The sequence below is a fragment of the Protopterus annectens genome, chromosome 10.part0 (assembly GCF_019279795.1).
Source record: "Protopterus annectens isolate FY-2018-M chromosome 10.part0, PAN1.0, whole genome shotgun sequence".
NCBI lineage: Eukaryota > Metazoa > Chordata > Ceratodontiformes > Protopteridae > Protopterus > Protopterus annectens.
This window is the reverse complement of record NC_056744.1, coordinates 1,374,667,272-1,374,687,777: the sequence shown is the minus strand read 5'-3', so window position 1 is coordinate 1,374,687,777 and position 20,506 is coordinate 1,374,667,272. Positions and strand designations below refer to the sequence as shown.

Sequence of the window (20,506 nt, the reverse complement as noted above, 5' to 3'; positions counted from 1 at the left end):
GAGGTTACAGGGCTACAGGGCAGTACCTTGTATATAAATGAGTTTCAGTTCGATAGTATTTGTTCTGGGCTGTTCTGGCTTTGTGGAAACGCTTACTTCTTGAGCGCGAAATTCAGAGGGTGGCCAGGGGAGGTTACAGGGCTACAGGGCAGTACCCCTAAGATGTATCTACGACTTTGGATTCCGACACAGCAGGACAAAGACTGCTGGACAGCAGGACAAATTGAAATAAACAAAATTGTTGGTGAGAACCATTTCCGTACATTGAAACACTAAACTAGTGACCACACTCTTTAAATCAGTACTTTATAGCTTTGAGAAACCATTCAAGCCCTTGGTCATGAGGAATAACAGAAAAAAGATATTTGATATCAATGGTAGCAAACAATCCCTCAGGTAATTCCAAGGGTCTTTCAAAATGTTCATTTTGTGATTGAAAAAATGATTTGCATTTAAAGTCCACATATTTGGCCAGTGGTTCTGTCTTCAAACCCGCTGATGCCACTATGGGTCTTAAAGGGGGATCATTCACTGATCTGTGGATCTTAGGGATCCCAAAAATCATTAGGATCTTGGGGTTCTTAACCACAAAAAAATTCTATGGTCTTTGGTGGCAAGTTGAAACTGATAAACATGTCATCGAGAATTAAATCTATGCCATGATAGGCAATGTTAATATTTTCCGGGAGACTTCAGAAAAAAATCCCCATTGTTTAAGTATTCCATCATTTTGGAGGAGTACAAATGGTGATCCACCCTTATTGGGCTTCATAATGTGTAAGTTTTTGTCATTACACAAAGTATAATGTAATTCCTTTCTGTCTGGTGTAAGGTTATAGTATGTATGTCTCTTTTTTAGAACACCACTTCCTAATACTGTTTTCACACAGTTGTTCAAATAAAACAATGGATGGTGCAAAGGGCAGATTAAATGTAGTCCTTCTGCTCAATACAATATCATCCATATTTTCATTCTTGGAGGCCACAGTACATTTAAAATTTAATTTTGTTGTGTATAATTTTAATTCAGTCAAAATGTCAACTACCTTTGGTTATGGAAGGCACAAATTTACAACCTTTCTGGAAGAATGAGCCAAAGACATGGGTAATAACAATAGGGAAAAACTATAGATTTCTGCATCCCCTTAGATCATATACAATGTCCCCGGCCTCTGGGAATGCCTAAGTCATAGATGTTATTTCTGGAACTACCTCTTCTGATAGTTCACCCTCCATAAATCCTGTTCCATATAGCCATTTTGATGAATAGAATAATTGTTAGTTTCTCTCTCTTTTTTCCTCTAGTCTCTTAGATCTCCGAGGAACATCTCCTGAAGTATCTTCCACTCTTTCATCAATAATAATGCTGTCCGCCAGTCAACAGTCAAAATTAGGTATTTGTTTACCAGAACCACTCTTCCCCAGGGGGTTGGGATAAACAGTCTTGTTCTTGTAATCATTGATGTCCCTTATAATTTTCTTTTGTTTCCATTTATAGGTAGTTGTCTGTATACATTCAGCCTTCTCTAATACACATAAAATCCTGCATGTGATGAGAGAAAGTAGGTCAGCCTTGATATGGCTGTCTAAAATACAAAATTCATTTTCCAAGTTAGTTAATTGCCCTGTACCATTATTTCTATGAGTTCTATTCCCATTCTGTTGAACAATCCCAGTAGTTCATGGTGTAACACAGAGCCAGTTGTTACTCCATTAGGGTATTAAAAAATGTGCAGATACTCCGGAAGATATATATTCTGAATACAGAAGTTTAAAAATAAATTGTCCAGTTGATTGGCTTTATACTTTGTAAATATTTGTAAATAGTCTTTTAAAAAACGTTATAATTTCCTTCAAAGTAAGATCATGACTGTTTGCAAATAATAAATTTCCATTAGACAAATCTGGGGGCAGAATGTATGTTTAGAAGCAAAAACATCTTGAATATTAAATCCACTCCCAACCTCAGAAACACCATCATCAGCATTAGTGCAAACCGCAACCTGAGGCAGTATGGGTTGTCCTTTAGAACAGACCGCTGCACATAAGATGAAGGTGTTTCTGGTAATGCACTATAACCCCTAGCAGTCACTGTTTGTAAGTATGCGATTTATGTTTGACTTTTTAACAATGAAAATGATGCAGGGTTTCTGCCCTTAAATGAAAAAAAACACCCCTCCCCCCATGCACACACGCAAACATTCCAAAGGGTTCTGTTTGGTTCCAACCAAATGACATTTACTAAACTAGCTGCTAATAATTTAAACGAAGTACATATTGCTAACAGCCATGTATTCAGGTTCCTGTAACACATCTCCATTGTGAATTAGCATTAGTCTGGTGTAAATTTATGATTCATGAAAAACTGCAGCTACATAATTTGGTTAATGTGTAATTCCCAAGTCCATAATATGTGTTTCAATGCAATGTGATAAAACTGTTTTGTAAAGGTAATTCAACAAGTACCATTAATAAAATGGAAAATTAGTGCATATAATCTGTACCTCTGCAGTTCCAAGTATTTGAAGCCGAGCTGCTTTTAAAGTTGTATCTTTTTTAAAGTCTGCCGTCATGTATATTCTTCTACTGGAGGTCTGCACATAAATATCTGGTTCAGATGTTTGCCATGTGATCACAAAGAAAGTGTCTTTTCCAACTGATTTATCTATCGACACTGTGCTGTTAAACCATTCTTTTGTTTTAACAGTGAGGCCATTGCTTTCAAGCTATAAATGTAGAAATAAAATGTATTTCATCAGTTCATGAAGCTCAACCAGTGGGAAAAAAAAGTTAAAAAGTTAAAAAGTTGCCTAAATCTATTCACAAACCTGAATGGACTTTTGGGAATGATTACCATTTGAACATGATATTCTAGTAAAAGCATCAACCAAACCATTAGAGTCAAGACTATCTGTAGCGTAGAACTTAAGCCCACCTGCAACCAAATGAAATACGATCATTAAAACATATCCAATATTTTAGAATAGGCATTAATTACTTCAAATGTCAAGTAATTGTGAATGAAAGCAAACAGATTCAAGTAGCTATGAAAGAAATATTAAATTAAGTTGCAGTTTTGCTGATGTCTTGTGTGTTAAAGTAGAATACAATTTTATTTGTAAGCTGTGTAGTACAGATGCACAATGAAATATTCAGAGCTTTCTGTAATTAGCCTCTTGTATCAATATCTACTTTGTGTGTGTGTGTGTGTGTGTGTGTGTGTGTGTGTGTGTGTGTGTGTGTGTGTGTGTGTGTGTCTGTGTGTGTGTGTGTGTGTCTGTGTGTGTCTGTGTGTGTGTGTGTGTGTGTGTGTGTGTGTGTGTGTGTGTGTGTGTGTGTGTGTGTGTGTGTGTGTGTGTGTGTGTGTGTGTGTGTGTGTGTGTGTGTGTGTGTGTGTGTGTGTGTGTCATTCACCAGCTGACCACCCAGGTGTAGATTTAAACTTCTGTAGAGTCCTAGATTTCATAAGAAAATCTATTTTATTAAAAAGTTAACATTCCAGATCAAACATCAGTACCAGTGTAGATAAATAACTTGTATTATAATAATTGGATGAATTGTTTCATCTGTGGTTATTCAGAAATGCATTAGTTCAATTTGTTAAAAGATCTTAACTGCTGATTTTAAAACCTTTTCTGAAATAATGAGGTCCTCTCTTTAATGATGTTAGTGGTGGGTTGAAGGTATAGTTAATACAGTGGTGCAACTGGTTTCCATAAAACATATCAAAAGTAAAAAAAAAAAAAACTAATATCTTCCAGCTGTGAGAGTTTTTAATAGATGTTTTCTGTTTGTTTGTGCTGTAGCAGCTGTTTAATTATTTACCTGTCTGCATATTGTTATATCCTCACTATTATTTGGAGCAATATGCAACAAAACATATCAGTTAGTCTACTAAAAGATTCCCTCAGGATTATCAGATCTAAAGCTTCTGATGTTTTAATACAGTTACTGGAATCCTGAGAAAGCCCTAATTGAAACACAAAAACTGAGCCAGCTGTTTATAGGATGTCAAAATTGAGTCGCTAGAAATAATCTAAGCAATATTTATCAAAACTGCTGCAGAAAGAATAAAGATTGGTAATACTGGGAGTGTTTATACTAGTGTATCAGAAACAGTGCCACACGCTTGTTATGGAAATTTAAAGATTTAATGATTAAATCCCTGGAAAAATTATCAGGACTGCGATTAACACATAACAGCACTTCTTACAATAATTATTATATTTAAAGATGTGACAGAGGGATGTTATAAGAGGCATTAATTTGGTTATGGACTGTAGACCTGGAGATGGCACAGATTGCTGATGTTTACTAATTTTGGTTTACCAAACAAAAAATCCATAGACATAAGAGGTAAATAAAATGGGGTCCGGGATGCATGCAGTAGAAATAATACACAGATGGTTATATTTTTAATAGGCCTATAAGTACAGTACAAAAAGGACTCTACCCTTCAGAATCACTGTAACAGATGAGCAGCTTTCCAATGCAATACTGTCAATACATCTGTTTAGAAAATCATCCTGAAATAGCTGACTGTTTTTTTGTTTTGTTTCAATATCTTTCTTGTAAATACAGTTTACAATTCTCACAGAGTCAAACTAATTACTTGTGAGCCAAAGGAAAAAGTCATACAATTTCTTTAATATTCATTTGTTAATCTTCATTTTCTGAATCTTCGTTTGTTTTCTTTATAGTCAACAAAAAAGATCATATTGTGTTTATACTATGGACCCCCCCCAATCATTTCTTTCAAGTTCCTTATTTTACTACAGGAGTAAGCTCTCCTTGCAGAAGTGACAAACCTGCAACGATGCATACAAGGTGGTGCTTTGGGAAGTGCATCACCCTTGTTTATGGGGGTGGAGGTTCAGTTTCCAACTAACTTTTTTTACATCATGACATTTTTTTAAAACATGTTCACATTAGTGAAAGTAATATATGATAGCATTATATTAATGTCAGTACTGTTGCTGGCAATGTTTTAAAGAAAGCATTTATGCTAAAATCTTATCATATACAGAAACGCATATATACACTAACATAATAAGGTGGCTTCAGTGATAGAGATATAAAAGCACATAATGAAGGCCCTTTAAGACAGCATGACTCAGTTTTTAGGTGATGATGTGTCCCAATAATAACCTGTTGCTATCATGAGGAAGGCCACTGGGGAGTCTAAAATGTTCTGGACCATTTATTTGTGGAAGTGCTTGAAGTGAAGAGAGACTGTGCAAGGCTGGAGCAATCAGATCAGAGGCAGGAGTCCAGGGCAATACACAGATTTACTAAAGAAAGCTCTAGTAAAGATAATTTGGAGGTTATCTGCTTTACCAGAGGGATGTGTTGGAATAATACTGAGCATTGCTCTACTCTCATATGTATGAGCTTGTATTCATGAGAGTGACTGTATAAGATAAACTACTTTTTATTTTAAGAGTTCATTTGTAAAGGTGCAGTCCACAGTTACTATTAATATATGAGAATAATCTTGTGTATTACCTTTCAGCTGCAGTTGTAAATGTAGCAAACATGCTGAGCCTTTTGTTTCACTAACCCTGGGATTCGGTAACATCTACACTAAGTGTACACTAAGTATACATCGTTCTGAGTGAGCAAACAACACAGTCAGAACTCACACCATCTTCCTCCTAATTTTAGTTTTCCGACTAATATTCTTGCAGCTTTAAATACTGACAGGGATTCATAGAAGTTACCACAAAGTGTAGACTACATGTACACTTAGTGTGATCTTTCTGAGTGACTAGAAAGCACAAAAAATGTGTTAAGAATGTTCATGAATACATATCATGCACATTTAGTGTACACTTAGTGTAGGCTTTATAGAATCTGGCCCTGCAAGTTTAAATTATTTTGCTATTTTTTAGTCCTAATTCTTTAAGTGAAAGAAAAGCCATTTTATGTTCTGCCACAAAATTTTCTCATTTGGAATAAACCAGATGTGCTTTCTCTCTAGAAGCATCTCAAATATATATATATATATATATATATATATATATATATATATATATATATATATAAATATATATATATAATATCTTTTTTTTTACAGACACACATGCATACACACACACACACACACACACACACACATTTTAGAAATCCTGTATTTTTCTGAAAAATGGACAAAGCGATGAAAAAAATATATTCTCGTGTGTTGCATTTTTTCTACATGAACACTATGATCAAAAATTATAAAAACAAGTAACTAAATAAAAGATAGTAAATTTGCTTTTTGCCTTTTGGGTCAAAACATGTTTTGGTTGACTAGATTGTTTTCATTAATTACTGTCCTATCCTACCCCAGTTTCCCACCCACTGCCTTTCTCTACTTTTATTTAAAGCCAAACCCCACACCACACAACTGACAAATCACTTCTACCCTCCACTTAAAACACAACCATTCATCTCTTTCCTCCCCTATACACTATATCAATCGACTCTCTTCTCTCTTAGCCACTCAACTAATCAACTCCCTCCCCTACACACACTCTACTCTCACCTCCCACCTCACAAACATATGACTCCAACAATACCTAATATTCTACACTTTTCTTCATCACAAATCCTTCTTCACCTGCTACCTGTCTGTCAGAACCCCTCCCTTTACCAAACACACTAAAACAGACTTATCTTAGACATATTCCAGTTATTGCTCTGCTCTATTGCCCCTAGACAACTCCTCCCACTGCTACCTCACTTATCTCAAATCTCTAGTTCCTATTCTACCTAGTACTTACTATTTTTGTATACCTACTCTACCTTTTTAGAGCAAAGATGTTCTACATAACTCTGTTAATATTTCTAACCTTACTATGCCACCTTACAGACTACCATACAATAGTCACAGCACTGGAAACCATTTCTGTTAGGGTATTTATGTTTTTACTGTAATAGACATTCTTACAAAAAATCAGGTAGAGGTGTTATGATAGGGATTAAAGATAGTTATGTGACCTGTGATTATTATGTGTTTAATGATAACACCAATATTATAGATAGTGCAATTGTGAAAATAAAGACAAACCTGGAACATATAACAATTCTTGGAGTGTATAGACCACCAAAGTCAAGTGCTGATGACCTACAGGAATTCATACATTTCTTGCTTGAAACACCGGAGGGAAAAATAATACTGGCTGTGGAGTTAAATCAATATTATTCCAGTCTGTTTCTGGTAAATTTATCAACATTAGTTACAAAATTATTCACAATATATGTTCAGGAAAAACAAATGCAGTTATCATGGGGTTATAAAGGTTAATTTGTTCTTAGATAATTCTGCCAAACTAAAACCTAAACCAATGCACAGAAGATTAATTATAAATGGCATAGAAACAAAACAGTCACTATGCAGAATGAATTGTAGCAATGTGTTAGTGGAAAAACTGCAGGAGGAATATGAAATGTTTTGAAAGAGAAATTGGTTGAGTGCAAAAAATAAAAAAAAAATGTTTAACATCAGAACCTAGGCAGACAACATCAAGGAGATATAACTGATTAAGGTGAGAGACAATAATATAATAAATTGAAAATAGGTTGAACTACAGCTTTGAAAACTGAAATAAGCTGGACAAACAAATTAGGTATTGTATGAAACACGATATAGAAAAAAATTAAAGAAAATGTATATAACGATATTGAGCGTAATAGAAAACCATTTTCCAGATATGTAAGTTGAGGAAGGAGTTGTTGTTGTTGTTGTTTCTTTCGGCTTTTCCTGGTTAGGGGTTGCCACAGTGGAACTCCAGTCCGCTAATGATTGGTAGAAGATTTTTATGTGCCAAGTTACCAGACCTGATGCACAACCTTCAACGAAGGTACGCCCCTTCATGCATGTCTCCACACAGAAAACGCTTTAGCTGAGAATCAAACGGACATCTTGCTGTGAGTCGACAACACTACCGCAGCACCACTACCACAGCATGAGGAAGGAGTAAAGACACACAAATTTATAAACTGTGTGTAGATTCTAAAATGTATTCTCAGATACAACAGATTATAGATATAGTTACAAAATCGTATACAAAGCAGTTTGGCTCCATAAAGGGGTGATAAATTGTTCTAATGACATATAGACCTTAGGTCCACTTTCATGTTGTGGAAAAATAATGAAGAAGGTAATATTGGGTAAGGTATTGTCAGAATTGGAAAGGTTGGGACTTGAAACCATATACTAACATGCATATTTTGAAAATAGATCTATTACCACCTGTAACATGATATTGTACAACAATATAATAACAGCTATGAATGAAAAATTGTGCTGTGATGTAATTTATATAGATTTAACTTAAACATTTAACAGGATCATACACAAAACACTGATCAATAAAGTAGAAAAACTAGACATTGATTTCCTGTTGATAAGATGGATAGCTGCATGGCTTACAAACAGGACATGGCAAATATCATACAGTGATTGGAAAGGTAAAATTCTTGGTTGCAATCATGCTGTCCCACAGGGCTCTGTCCTAGGTCCTTAGTTGTTTACAATGCATCTTTCAGACCTATATTTTTTATCTGAGGTGTTATACAACTTGTATGCAGATGACCTGAAACTGGGTAAATGCATTACATGTGTTACAGATTGGGCATGTCTGCAAAAAAACTTGACTAAATTGACCACTTGGGCATGGGAGTATAATATGCTGAACAATACATAAAAAATAAGCATATGAGAGTTTGGGAGACATAAATTGAAAGATGAATATTTACCACAGCACACAGTGATTGAAACTGTAGATTCATTTAAGTATCTGGGTATATAGATAGATTCAGCATTTAGTTTTTCTAATTGTATCAACCATTTGGTTAATGACAGTTATATAACTATAGGTTGTATAAACATGATAAAGTCTAGAAAATCAGAAATGATGAAGACATTGTTTTTTAATTACATTAGACCTAAACCTGACTATAGAATAACAAAATATAAGCATTATAAGAAAACAAGCATGATTAAACTGGAAAGAGTACAGTGGAAATATGCTAAGGACATCCATAAATGTAAAAATTAAAGTTATTATGAAATACTGAAATATCTGAACTTGTAGAGTGTCTCTTATAGATATTTAAGTGAAGATATTTTCAGGTATGTAGGTCATTTTGGGACAACTACCTCTGGAAATGTTTGGTGTTATCAAAAAGTAGTAGAGAATCAGTAGGCAACCTATGTAGAAAATTCTGTAGAATTGAAAAGTGTACTAACTAGTTCTTGAGAAACCAGTTGATAATTCAAACAGATTACCAAATTATATTAAAGCAAGCACTAATTTAGGTGTTTTTTTAAGAATACCCTGGGCACTTATTATGGGAACAACTCTTTTGGTACACTGGCAGGCTAGAAGGGCATTAATGTCTGTGCTTGATATATTTGTATGGATGCATGTATGTATGCATGTATATGTATGTGTATGTATGTATATGTATGTACACCTAGAAGCCATGCTAATAAACAAGGCTGCCATTTCCAAGCTTTAATTGCACTAAACCTCACACAGACATTTAAATGCATCATCATCCTATCCTCCTCTCAGAAATACTGGAAAAAAAGGTATCCGCAAGCAAAATCTCCAATCCCCTTTTCAATAATAACTCTTGACACCTACACAACATGGCTTTTACCTAGCCCACAGTACTACTCCTACACTCATATCCTTCCTAGACACCATCAACAATGCTAGTGAAAATGGTAAATTTTTATCTTTTTATTCCTAGACTTATCTAAGGCCTTTGCTGTCTTACACAGCAAACTCTCACATGAAATGTCTTCCCATGGCCTCTTACTCTCTACACGCACCTGGTTCAGGAGCTACATGTCTGACAGTGAGCAATCTACTGGATAGCTCTGCATAATATCTCTTTTCCTGTTAGTTATCACAGATGAATCCCAAGGCTCTTTTCTTGGTCTCCTGCTCTTTCACCAACTATATATACATATATATATATATATATATATATATATATATATATATATATATATATACATATGCCCAACAAGCCTGTCTCATAAGGTACATAGATGACTCTCTCTCGTTGCTTCTCTAATAGCCCAAACCCATCTTCAACAAATAACACAATATGCCATTAACTACAATGAACGCTGGTTCAACATGCTCAGTTATAGCTCATCCCTAAAAACAGCTAAACTATTCTTATTTTTCCCAACTCACATAGCCTTGACAAAGTAACTTCAAAATCACCTATCTAAACAACAGTGACACTGAAGTAATATCTCATACTAAATTGCTTGGCATGACCATAGATGGCAGCCTAAAATCTGACCTACATATTCAAAGTGCAATTACAATACAAACCAAAAATAATTCTCTACAAAAGAAAAAACGTCCTCACAATGAATACTGAAGTAACCCCCTAGATAACACTTACCTACTTCAATAACCTCTCTAAAAACATAAACAGGAGGAATATTTTGCTAAAAAAAGCTACCACAGTATCACACAGAAAGAACTGAATTGGTTAGAACTATATCACCATCTTACACATACCCATTTAATCACAGCATATACAACAATAAACAGTCCTTCAGCCTAACCAGCTTTTAGTGCAATTCTCCAAAACTGCACTCCATAATATTCCTTATGACCAAATAATAAACAACTTCTCATCATACATAAACCACAAAATCTGCAGGACACTCTGTAGTTTAATTCAGTAAAAAAAGGACTTCATTCCATTTAATAGCTAGGCCACCACCCATCCACCGCATGTTCAAACCTTCTTTACAAATATTCATAACTAATTCCATGTTGTGCTCATGCTCCACACCAGGATAGTTCCATCCTATAACCCATTTTTTCTCTTTCACCCCACCTTCATCTTCTAACCACAGTTTTATCTCTCACCTCACATTCTTACAATCATTATCTCAGTTCACTTCCTCCAGCAATAATTATTTTTCATTTTTCTGACCTACCATCTTCTGTTTCACTACTGAAAATCTTACTCACTTGCTATTCTGCTAAAGTACATAACTTCAGATACTCACTTGTAATTTGTAAATATCATTCTCTGTTAACTTTATTCACATTCTTTCCTTCTCTTCTTTACACATATTCCTTTCTTTTTTCTTTTTAACCAGTCTTCACTCTTTCTCATCTGTGAAACTTAGTAATGACCCTTTTCTCAATGAATAACTGTCTCTTTATCTCTTTTGAGAATATGTCAACCCAAGAAGAGTCAGCAATTAATTGGTTATGGCCATAGAGATTTATTTTCCTTTTGCTTCCAGCTCTTGCTTCACTTCTTCTAATTTATTATTTGTATTATTTGTATTGTATTATAAATATATGACAGTCTTGAAAACTCTCATTTTACATTGTACATGTAAAATGGCAATCCATGCCAAATGTTTATATTTGCTATATTCTACTCTTTTGCTTTCATGTAATATGTTGGAGCTTTTCTGAAAACAGGCCATTGTCCAGTCAGACTTTTCAGTTAAACCAATGTCAATAAACAAAATAAATAAATATCAGCAAAATTCACACAATACACTTGCTGATATACCCGCCACTTATCTAGCTTCATTTGCTTACTGGACTCTTTGGATAGTGGTCTTGCCTTGCTAGGTGAGAGTCTCCTGCACATGGAAGTCTCAACCTGCTGTACTTTTCTCCAGCGTGTAATTCCCTGCCACCCCCATATCATTACATAAATGTTTACCTCTCCATGCCCCACTCCTACTCCTTTTCTCGCCATCTTAAACAAACCTACCCACTTGAGTACACATCCTATATAAGCAAACCCTCATTAACATATTTATCATCGCATTATTACACTTACTTATTCAGCCTCAGACGTTCTCTCCCATCCAAGAACTTATATCTAGCCCATCATTCAAATATGTACACAATCATAATTTACATTCACTACTTGCTCCTCTGAGACTTGTAAGTTACAGAACATCCTACTATAGACAACCAGACAGAAAACTTATCACACAAAAACTATACATGTAAACCTATAACCTTCCCATATAACACCACAACAAAAACAGTGCAATACAATAAAAAAGACCTTAACCTACAACAATATTTGCATTTATTCCAAACACAAAATCACAAATCACAAATCAGATCTTATATTATCTCCTCCTCCTCTGTGGTGATATCCATTATAATCCCAATCATAAAATAGCCTCTTCCCTAGTATTCTTAAAACTGTGTTTCACACTCTCTCAAAGTCTGTCAACTTAATTCTAGAAGCATACACAATAAGGTAGCCCAGTTACATACTTGAATCACTTGCAACGAACCTAATAGTCTTACAATCACAGAATCTTGGCTCATACCACCCATCCCTGGTGAAGCTATACTACCACTTGATTATGGCCACATTAGAAAAAAATAGACTAAAAAAAGGGCAAGTGGTATCCTAACACTTTATAATAACAACATGTAAGTATTCCCAAGTACACTGACACTACCAACCTTTAAAATGTAGAAATGTTACTACTTAGTATGCTATCAAAATTAACTCCTTCAAAACTCTTTATCTTTCTACTATTTATATCCCACCACATTAAATCACAGAAAATATAGACACCCTTGAAGACATCCTATGCACATTAACTTCAGTTCTTAAATAGGACATATTAATTTGTGAAGTTTTAACATTGATTTGCTTGAAATCTGCCCTAATAACTCTAAAATTAATCCTCATCCTTCTATTAATGTTTATGACCATAACCAATTAATTGCCAACCCTTCTAGTGTTGACAGATTCTCAAACAAAACACAGCCTACGTGACTGGATGCTTCGAAGTAACCACACCTATATGTCTCTCATTCCAGAGTTGTCTCTGTCTCTATCAGTGATAATAACCCTACATGTGTTATGCCGTCAACTGTTAAGTATTTAAACCAATACTCATGCTACTGAACCACATCATAACATAACTTTAAGAATCATTAAACATTGCAAAACTAGTATTAAATGCTTAAAATGCTTATGATATTAACTAAAGAGAACTACTCCATCAATCAAACACCCATAACCAAAAACACCACTCTTGAAGAGGTAGACCACATCATGTTCTTAGGTGTTATTAAAATTACAAACAAACAACTAACCATCACATCAACTCCTCATTTAAGAAATGAAACAAGCTACAAACAATTTCAACACAGCCTAGAAATATACCTTACCCTGCATGTCACAACCATGTATTTATGGCCATGGCTTGCATATCTTAGATCCCTCCTTCCCGCATAATATCACTTCTCTACCTCATTAGAATACTGCCCACTTACCCAAGCTTCCTTTTATCCATCCTTACTAAATATAATCCTTTACCAGAGTTTAACTTTTCATTCCATATACACCCTTATCTCCTTTTCATTCTAATCACACTACCCACTACTCCCGCTTATTTTCTTCTCTTTCCCACTTTTACACTAAAATCACTATTTCCTCCACTACATCACTTATCTGCTTAAATCATTACTACAACCCCATAGATTTCTCCTACTCTACATGCTTCAAATTACCTGTTCTCAACCCCCCACCTATCTGCAATCTCATACAAATTCCTTTTGTGACCTTCCTCACCAAAACCACAACTTTAACTCCTTCTCACTATCTACTTAAACCCACACTCTACCTTTGCCTACCTTGTCTTGCACACCACTGTATCCTCCATACTTATCTCTCATATATTAATACCGTACCATCTATTATAAGTAATGATATACTCCTTCCTTTTCTTGTGTTTCTTCTTCTTCTTCTTTCAAAGACCCAATTTACTTTTCTTTAAATGTCAATGTATGCATCATTGGCCATTGTTAAAATCTGTTTAACTGTACATCTCTAATTACAAAACTTAAATGTTGTTTTTGATAATTTCTTAAATGCTGTTTTTCAACATAATATTTTCTGGAGCTTTACTGTCTAGGACCCTATTGAAAAGGGCTTTAGACCTGGTCAAGCTACCTTAATAAACAAAATAAATAAATAAATACATAAATAATGTGAAGAGCACTACAGATTATTTAGCTAACAGCTATTTGCATTCCTAACATAAACAATTAACTCTGTTTTCTCTGTGACATTTCTGTTTGCAAATAGATAAGCACTTAAAATGTGTGGCAATTTAAGAGCCAACACATGAAAGAAAGACTCATGCAAATTTTAACACCAAAGACATGATATATGTTATTTATTATTCATGTCATTTTCATTATACTGGGAGCACAATACACACTTATAAGATAATGATGCAACAGCATCTGCATAATAATTGTGGTAATAAAAGTAATGCTGTTGATAAACACTTTTTAAAGGTGCATCAAGGAAACACTAGTTTTAAGTGCAAGATCATTTTTATAATAAAATATGATACATGGCGCTGTGTGTGGTTGTGCAGTGCTATTATTTGGGATTTCATTTGGGATTTCATCACGTGAGCATCTAACAGAATAGAAGATAATGCATTGCGCAATGTCTTTGGATCTCCACATCCTTTTATAGCCACTAATCAGCATTGCATTATTCAGTACTCATCTGAGAATCCCAGTCTAAGATTTCTAGGTGTATGAGTTTTCACTGAGAAACCAATTATTTCTCTTTGAAAAACATTTTTTTCTCACTCCCTCTCTCTCTCTCTCTCTCTCTGTTTAGATGATGTTGAATTTGTAAGATTTTGTCAATATTTAAATATTTGTTTATGATTTAAATGAAGATATTTATCAGTTTGAATAACACATTTATTTAAAACTGTATGGAAATGAAATTTGCACGTTGTGTATTTGACTGAAATGTAAAATATTCATTAACTGGTACTGCTTAAAACCTGTGTGGTGTAGTCAGAAAATTTAGAGAATGTGTTAAGCAAAGGCACTAAAGAGAAAATTCTGTTTATTCTATATTATACAACAACCCCCCATTAATATTCCAAAACATGCACGCTGACTGGTCAGCGTGCCCATGGGAAATCAGACTTATACAATGGAAAAGGGTCCGGTCGCCCAGACTTTTTCCATTAGTATAAGTCATTTTTTTGTGTGTATTGGACAGCAACAGAGAATGGAAGAGCTCCGTTGCTGTTATCTCGCTATGTTAAATAAGTTTAACATAGTGAGATAGCTTAAAAAAAAAGCAACTGAGATCTTCCTTTTTCCATTGCTTTTTTTAAAGCTGTCTTACTATGTTAAACTTGTTTAACATAGTGAGACAGCTTTAAAAAAAGCAACAGAGAAAGGAAGATCTACGTTGCTTTTTTTAAAGGTATCTCGCTATGTTAAACTGTTTTAACATAGCGAGACACCTTTTAAAATGCAGCGGAGATCTTCCTTTCTCAGTTGCTTCCACACACAGCTCTGATGTACTGTGTAACCATACGCATGCAGTACATCAGAACTGCCGCAGAATACTGGACAGCTGAGGAAGGGCAGCAAGGAGGCATTATTTAAGAAAAGTAAGTATTTTTTTTTATTAAATAATGTCATTGTATAATAGCAATAACCCACTTCTGGGTGTGGGTAATGCTGGATTTACCCACGGTTGTCTTTGTTTGGCTACTCGGACTTCGCCCTCATGACCAAACCACACCAACCGTGGGTAAATCCAGCATTACCCACATCCAGGCGTGGGTTATTGCTTAAATAAACAGCAGTGGGATACAATACATTTTCTTATTTGCAGCTGTTCATGGCACTGGTGTTGCTTTCACTTGTGGTGATTACCACCATCCTTTATGTTGTATAGTATGAGTTCCTCCATTTCTTGACTGTGTTATAGTTCTTATTTTTTTCAGTCACCTGCTTTATGCACCTAGAACCAATTGCAGGACTGTCCTGTAATAACAGTAGATAATAAAAGTAAATTCTGATGGCAATGATTATACACATTGTCTCATAGGACACTGCTGAAAATAAGCAAAACTGAGGGAGAAATATGTATTTCAGCTTTTTAGCAGTGACTGTGGTCATTTTGAAGAAATAAATTGTATTTATTTCAGCAAGCCTGAACACTGTTAATACCATTGGTGGCTTCAGGTGCTTTACTTCAGATACTTTATTAGAACACATAAACTGAAACCACTATTTGGGAATTCTTGATGTTTTTAAAAGCAAGTGTCTTTGTACTTCATAGCCATTCATTAGTTATAGCATTTGAAAAACATGAGAAGATTAGCTTAGATGCATTTTATAAACAGTGGCTGGAAAAAAATATCACAAGTTTTGTATAAGAAGGACAATTTCTCTCCAGTTTGATGAATAACATCAGTGCTGTTATAAAGAAGGGAGACAGAGATGGAAAGACCATAACCATACATAATGATTATTATACATGTAAAATTGTGAATGTTTACAAGAGCCTGCGATGCATAGAATGGTCATTTTAATGAAATAAGGAAATTACATAAATACATCAATGTAAAATGTAATTTTAATTCTAGTAGTATTTAACCTGCTAAAAATTCAAGAAAAAAATGTTTTATCTGTAGTAGGAGTGACAGATACTTTTTTTGCATACTTGAGTTGCCCATTACTTCATTAAAGTTAGGCCATATGTATATCTCTTGTATTGCTGTGGAAATGAAATCAGAATTGTTTGCTGAAGCAAAGGATATCACTAATATGACTGATGGATGGGGATATCGTGAAATGAGTATTCTTCTCAAAACTAAGACATCTGTTATCCTGACCCCACGCACGATATGAGTAGGTGGTACAAGACCATAACTACCACCTGACAACTGACCCAAGTTCAAGGTATGGACCAGTTACCATTCCACTGACATAATTTTGGCACACCTGGATGAAAAAAATAATTAGAGTTAAAGATGCACTTCAAAGCATATGTCATCTGAATCAAGTACTCACTCAAACGTTTTCATTTCACATGTTTAATTTGTTCAGTCCTAGAAACCTATTACATTTTGTTCATAGGTTGTAATACTTCATGATCATGACACGATTCAGGGACCAGGTACACACTGCACTGGACCGGTGAATGTGCAGAAAAAGCAAGGAAAATGTGTAGTTCAGAAAGTCTGCTAATTTCTAGTATGTTACTGTAGAAAGGCACATATGTAAATGAGCTAAGAACTTGAGTTACAGCAATATTGCAATTCCAAGACAGCTATACAGACTACCAGACCTATTACAGCTCATTCACATAGGTAGTCTAAAAGGAAATAGTCATTGTGCTTACATGGAAGAACATTTTGTGATCCTATCAGTATTATAATGGCAATGTTGTAGACATAGAACACTACCCCATACATGTATATATAGAGAGAATGCTAGTGGCACCTGCAGTATCAGGTAAATGGTACTAAGTGCATGGTTAGGACTACTAAGCAGACTTTGTATATAGGCTAAGTGGAATACCCAAGAAGTCACCAAGGATCTGTAGCAGTCACAGTAGGAGTAAGTGAAAGACTGCACAGTGTGTTCAGAAGTTAAGCTTTAGACATATTCTCACATTATAGCGTTTGGTATTCTGAAATAGTTAAAAGTACTCCTTCAAAAGTATAAGTCCTATACCAGTTTTAAACTGCTGCTATTACCTGGTACCTATACAACAGAAAAGAAAATCATGTCAGAAAATTGCTGTTGCACTGTGGAACATTTGCAGAAGTTGAATGAACTGTTTGGGAAAATGTAAGCCCAGCTTGTTGAAAAGTAATAGCAAAAGCAATTTAACAACACAAATGTAGAAAAGTAATAGCAAAAGAAAGACTGATGGCCAGTGTGGAAAAAATAAGTCACTATCAAATGGTGGAATTGTTAAACCTGCCAAAAGAGAAGACCTTGTGCCCACACTGGCATTTCCTCTAACAATACGGACTGGATCTTTATATTATTAACTAGGAGTTGCTTTGAAAACTCTCTGTAGTTATTATAGTACAGACTTGCAGCATAAGAGATTGTGTGCAAGGAAATTTCCGTGGGATAACTCTAATAACATTTTTGTGATAGTAAAACTTGTGTGAAGTAGAATGAGTGATAATGACAAGAATGTGTTGTTACCTCAAAATGTTGAGGAAGTGCCTCATCTTGTAAGCAATGCTACAGAATAGATCATTTTTCTGTAACTATTGAATCAATTCATAGGTAAATACAGGGCTGTCTGCCCCTATGGGTCATTTTAAGCCTAGCTAATTTCCCTCTTGATGCTTGAATTAACCTATTCCATTTGGTGTTGAATGGCCCTACCCATCCTATGGTTGATAATTATATATCACCCCTAGTGAGAATAAATGGAATGACACCATAGATAACTTAAGGGGACCCATACATAAGATACAACATTTAGGAGCTGCCTCTGTCCATTAGCAGTATAGAGGCAGTCCTAAAGTAAATGTTCTAATACCCATCCATATATCCAAGTTGAATATGGACAAGGATGAGCTTTGTTTTATGTGGATGGGAGGCTGTCCCAGAGCAGTGGTATCCTCTGTGGGATATACCAGCCCCTCCAAACCATTCTGTTGATACCACAGAAGAGGTTTAGATCTAGACTATTTCTAATGCCATTTGACTTACTGATGTGCATTAAGTCTATCAGTTATGATTAAAGCAAGGAATTGATGCAAGTGTAGATAATCTGAAGAAAGAAAGTATTAGAAGGATGACGAAAGAACAAAATTAAGTGATTTTTGAACTTGAAAAGGCTGTGTGTAAACCTAGTACAAAGATACAGATGTGAACTAAATGTACCCATTCAGGACATGTAGAATATAGAACAGAAGTTCAAAAGGAATGAGAGCATTGCTAATGAGCTACAGAAAAAAGTTTAATGCACTGACTGAGTTAATTCAAGCCTTGAAAATCACACAGAGTAGATAACATGTTATGGTGATAAATCTGCAAAAAAATGATATTCTCAAGTAAAAATAATTGACTTTCACTGAGCAGGACAATGTGCCTCATAAAGAAAACAGCTAAGATATTCATGACCTAAATACCAGAAAGACAGCTAAACTGAACAGAGTTGCAGTTCAGACTACTTAGCTTGTAGAAATAGAACATGTAGAACATAAAGTTCTAGAAACAAACAAGTAAAACGGGTTGTATGATGATTACCCTATGCATATCTAAAGTGGAATATGGTGGGTAATTGATCCTAGACTAAAATACTTATCACTTGCATCTGATAAAAGCTCTTCTCAGAAAGACCTTCAAATATCAAAGAAAGGGTAAAAAGAACAAATGCAATTTTATGATTTTTGCAACAGGAACAGTAAAGTATAGCCAAGTATACATCAACAGCAATGTCAATGGAGTAACAGGTAGTACACTCACCGTTGTTGCATTACGTTTTGTGTTCTATTTCTACGCAAGGTACAGCAATTGCTGCCACTGCAGTACAGCATTATGCTGCCCTTCTGAGAGTGTTACCTTAGAATGAACATTAAACTGAGGTCCTCTCTGCTCAAAAGAGTGGTATCTCAAGCTGGATATAAAAGATCCCAAGGCACCAATTGGAAAAAGTAGGGGAAGTTGCCTGATGCTTTAGCTAAATTTCCCTTAGTAGCATAAAAATACCACCTTCGGTCGTCCCTGAAAAGAGGCCAATAGCCTAGTGGGACTAATCAGGTCAGCAATGGCTAAATAAATAAAATGAAGAAGCCTTTTGTTGTTATAACAGATCTGTATACTAATAAAGTCTCTAGTGGAAAATTAAATTACATTAACTCCACCACAAGCACAAATGAGGTTTGGGAACAAACCATTTTGTCTAGGGACATCTTCGGTAAAAGTTAGAGAGACTTAAATGGTAGTGGGAGTTTTGTTGGGGAAGGGGGATTAAGATTAAGGAATAGATATAGGTTTGACTGGAATTTGGTAAGGGAAGAGTTAATTTGTTAAGGGGATGTTAGAGTAAAGGAGGTACATGTAGGGTGGGACTTAGGTGTTTTATTGGAGTGTAACTGAGAAGAGGTGTCACATTTTGGTGTGAACTTGCATAGTCAAGTACTACATCCAAGATGAGCTTGCAGGTATTTTTGAGAATACGTAGGCTCAGGTAACAGTGGGGGCTTGGTGGTATGTGGGGTAAGGTTTTTTTTTCTTCTTCTTCTTTCTCTGTTTTCTTTTTGTTGGTATTTGGGCCTGTATGCTGACTGGGGTGGGGGTGGAATATAGGGGATTGGGGGTGTTTGATTGTTGGTATTTTTCCCTTAATCTACAGTTTAGTTAGTCATGATAGTTGAGGAGTTTTTCTTGGGTAGTTGTTCCTGTAGTGGCTCTTTCGGTCGGGTTGTTTGGTTGGTTGCTTCCCTGGCTGAGTAGAACAGTCATTTTGTGTTGTGAGTACTTCTCTTGTATGCCTGTTCCCTCTGCATTCTAGGTTTGTGTTCTGTGCCAAGAGGCTTGGCGTGGGGTTAGGATGCGGAGCATGTGTTGGCCATGTTCCTTGTCCCCTCTGCACTACATGTTCTCCCTTTTTGTGTACCACCAGTGATAGATAAACATGAAATAAAATGGAAAGTTTTCCCAGATGGACA

The 20,506-nt window shown here is 35.3% G+C and overlaps 1 protein-coding gene across 1 annotated transcript in view; it reads right to left on the bottom strand.

The window, feature by feature from the left end:
* The window catches only part of LOC122814283 (calcium-activated chloride channel regulator 1-like), a 2,127,707-nt gene that overhangs the window by 1,258,990 nt on the left and 848,211 nt on the right, over window positions 1–20,506 (bottom strand). Inside the window, exons 10-11 of the mRNA XM_044086873.1 lie at window positions 2,829–2,935; window positions 2,505–2,726 (exon numbers count right to left, since the gene is read on the bottom strand). Of these exons, the coding sequence (XP_043942808.1) occupies window positions 2,505–2,726; window positions 2,829–2,935 (329 nt within the window). The remainder of the gene's footprint in view (window positions 1–2,504; window positions 2,727–2,828; window positions 2,936–20,506) is intronic.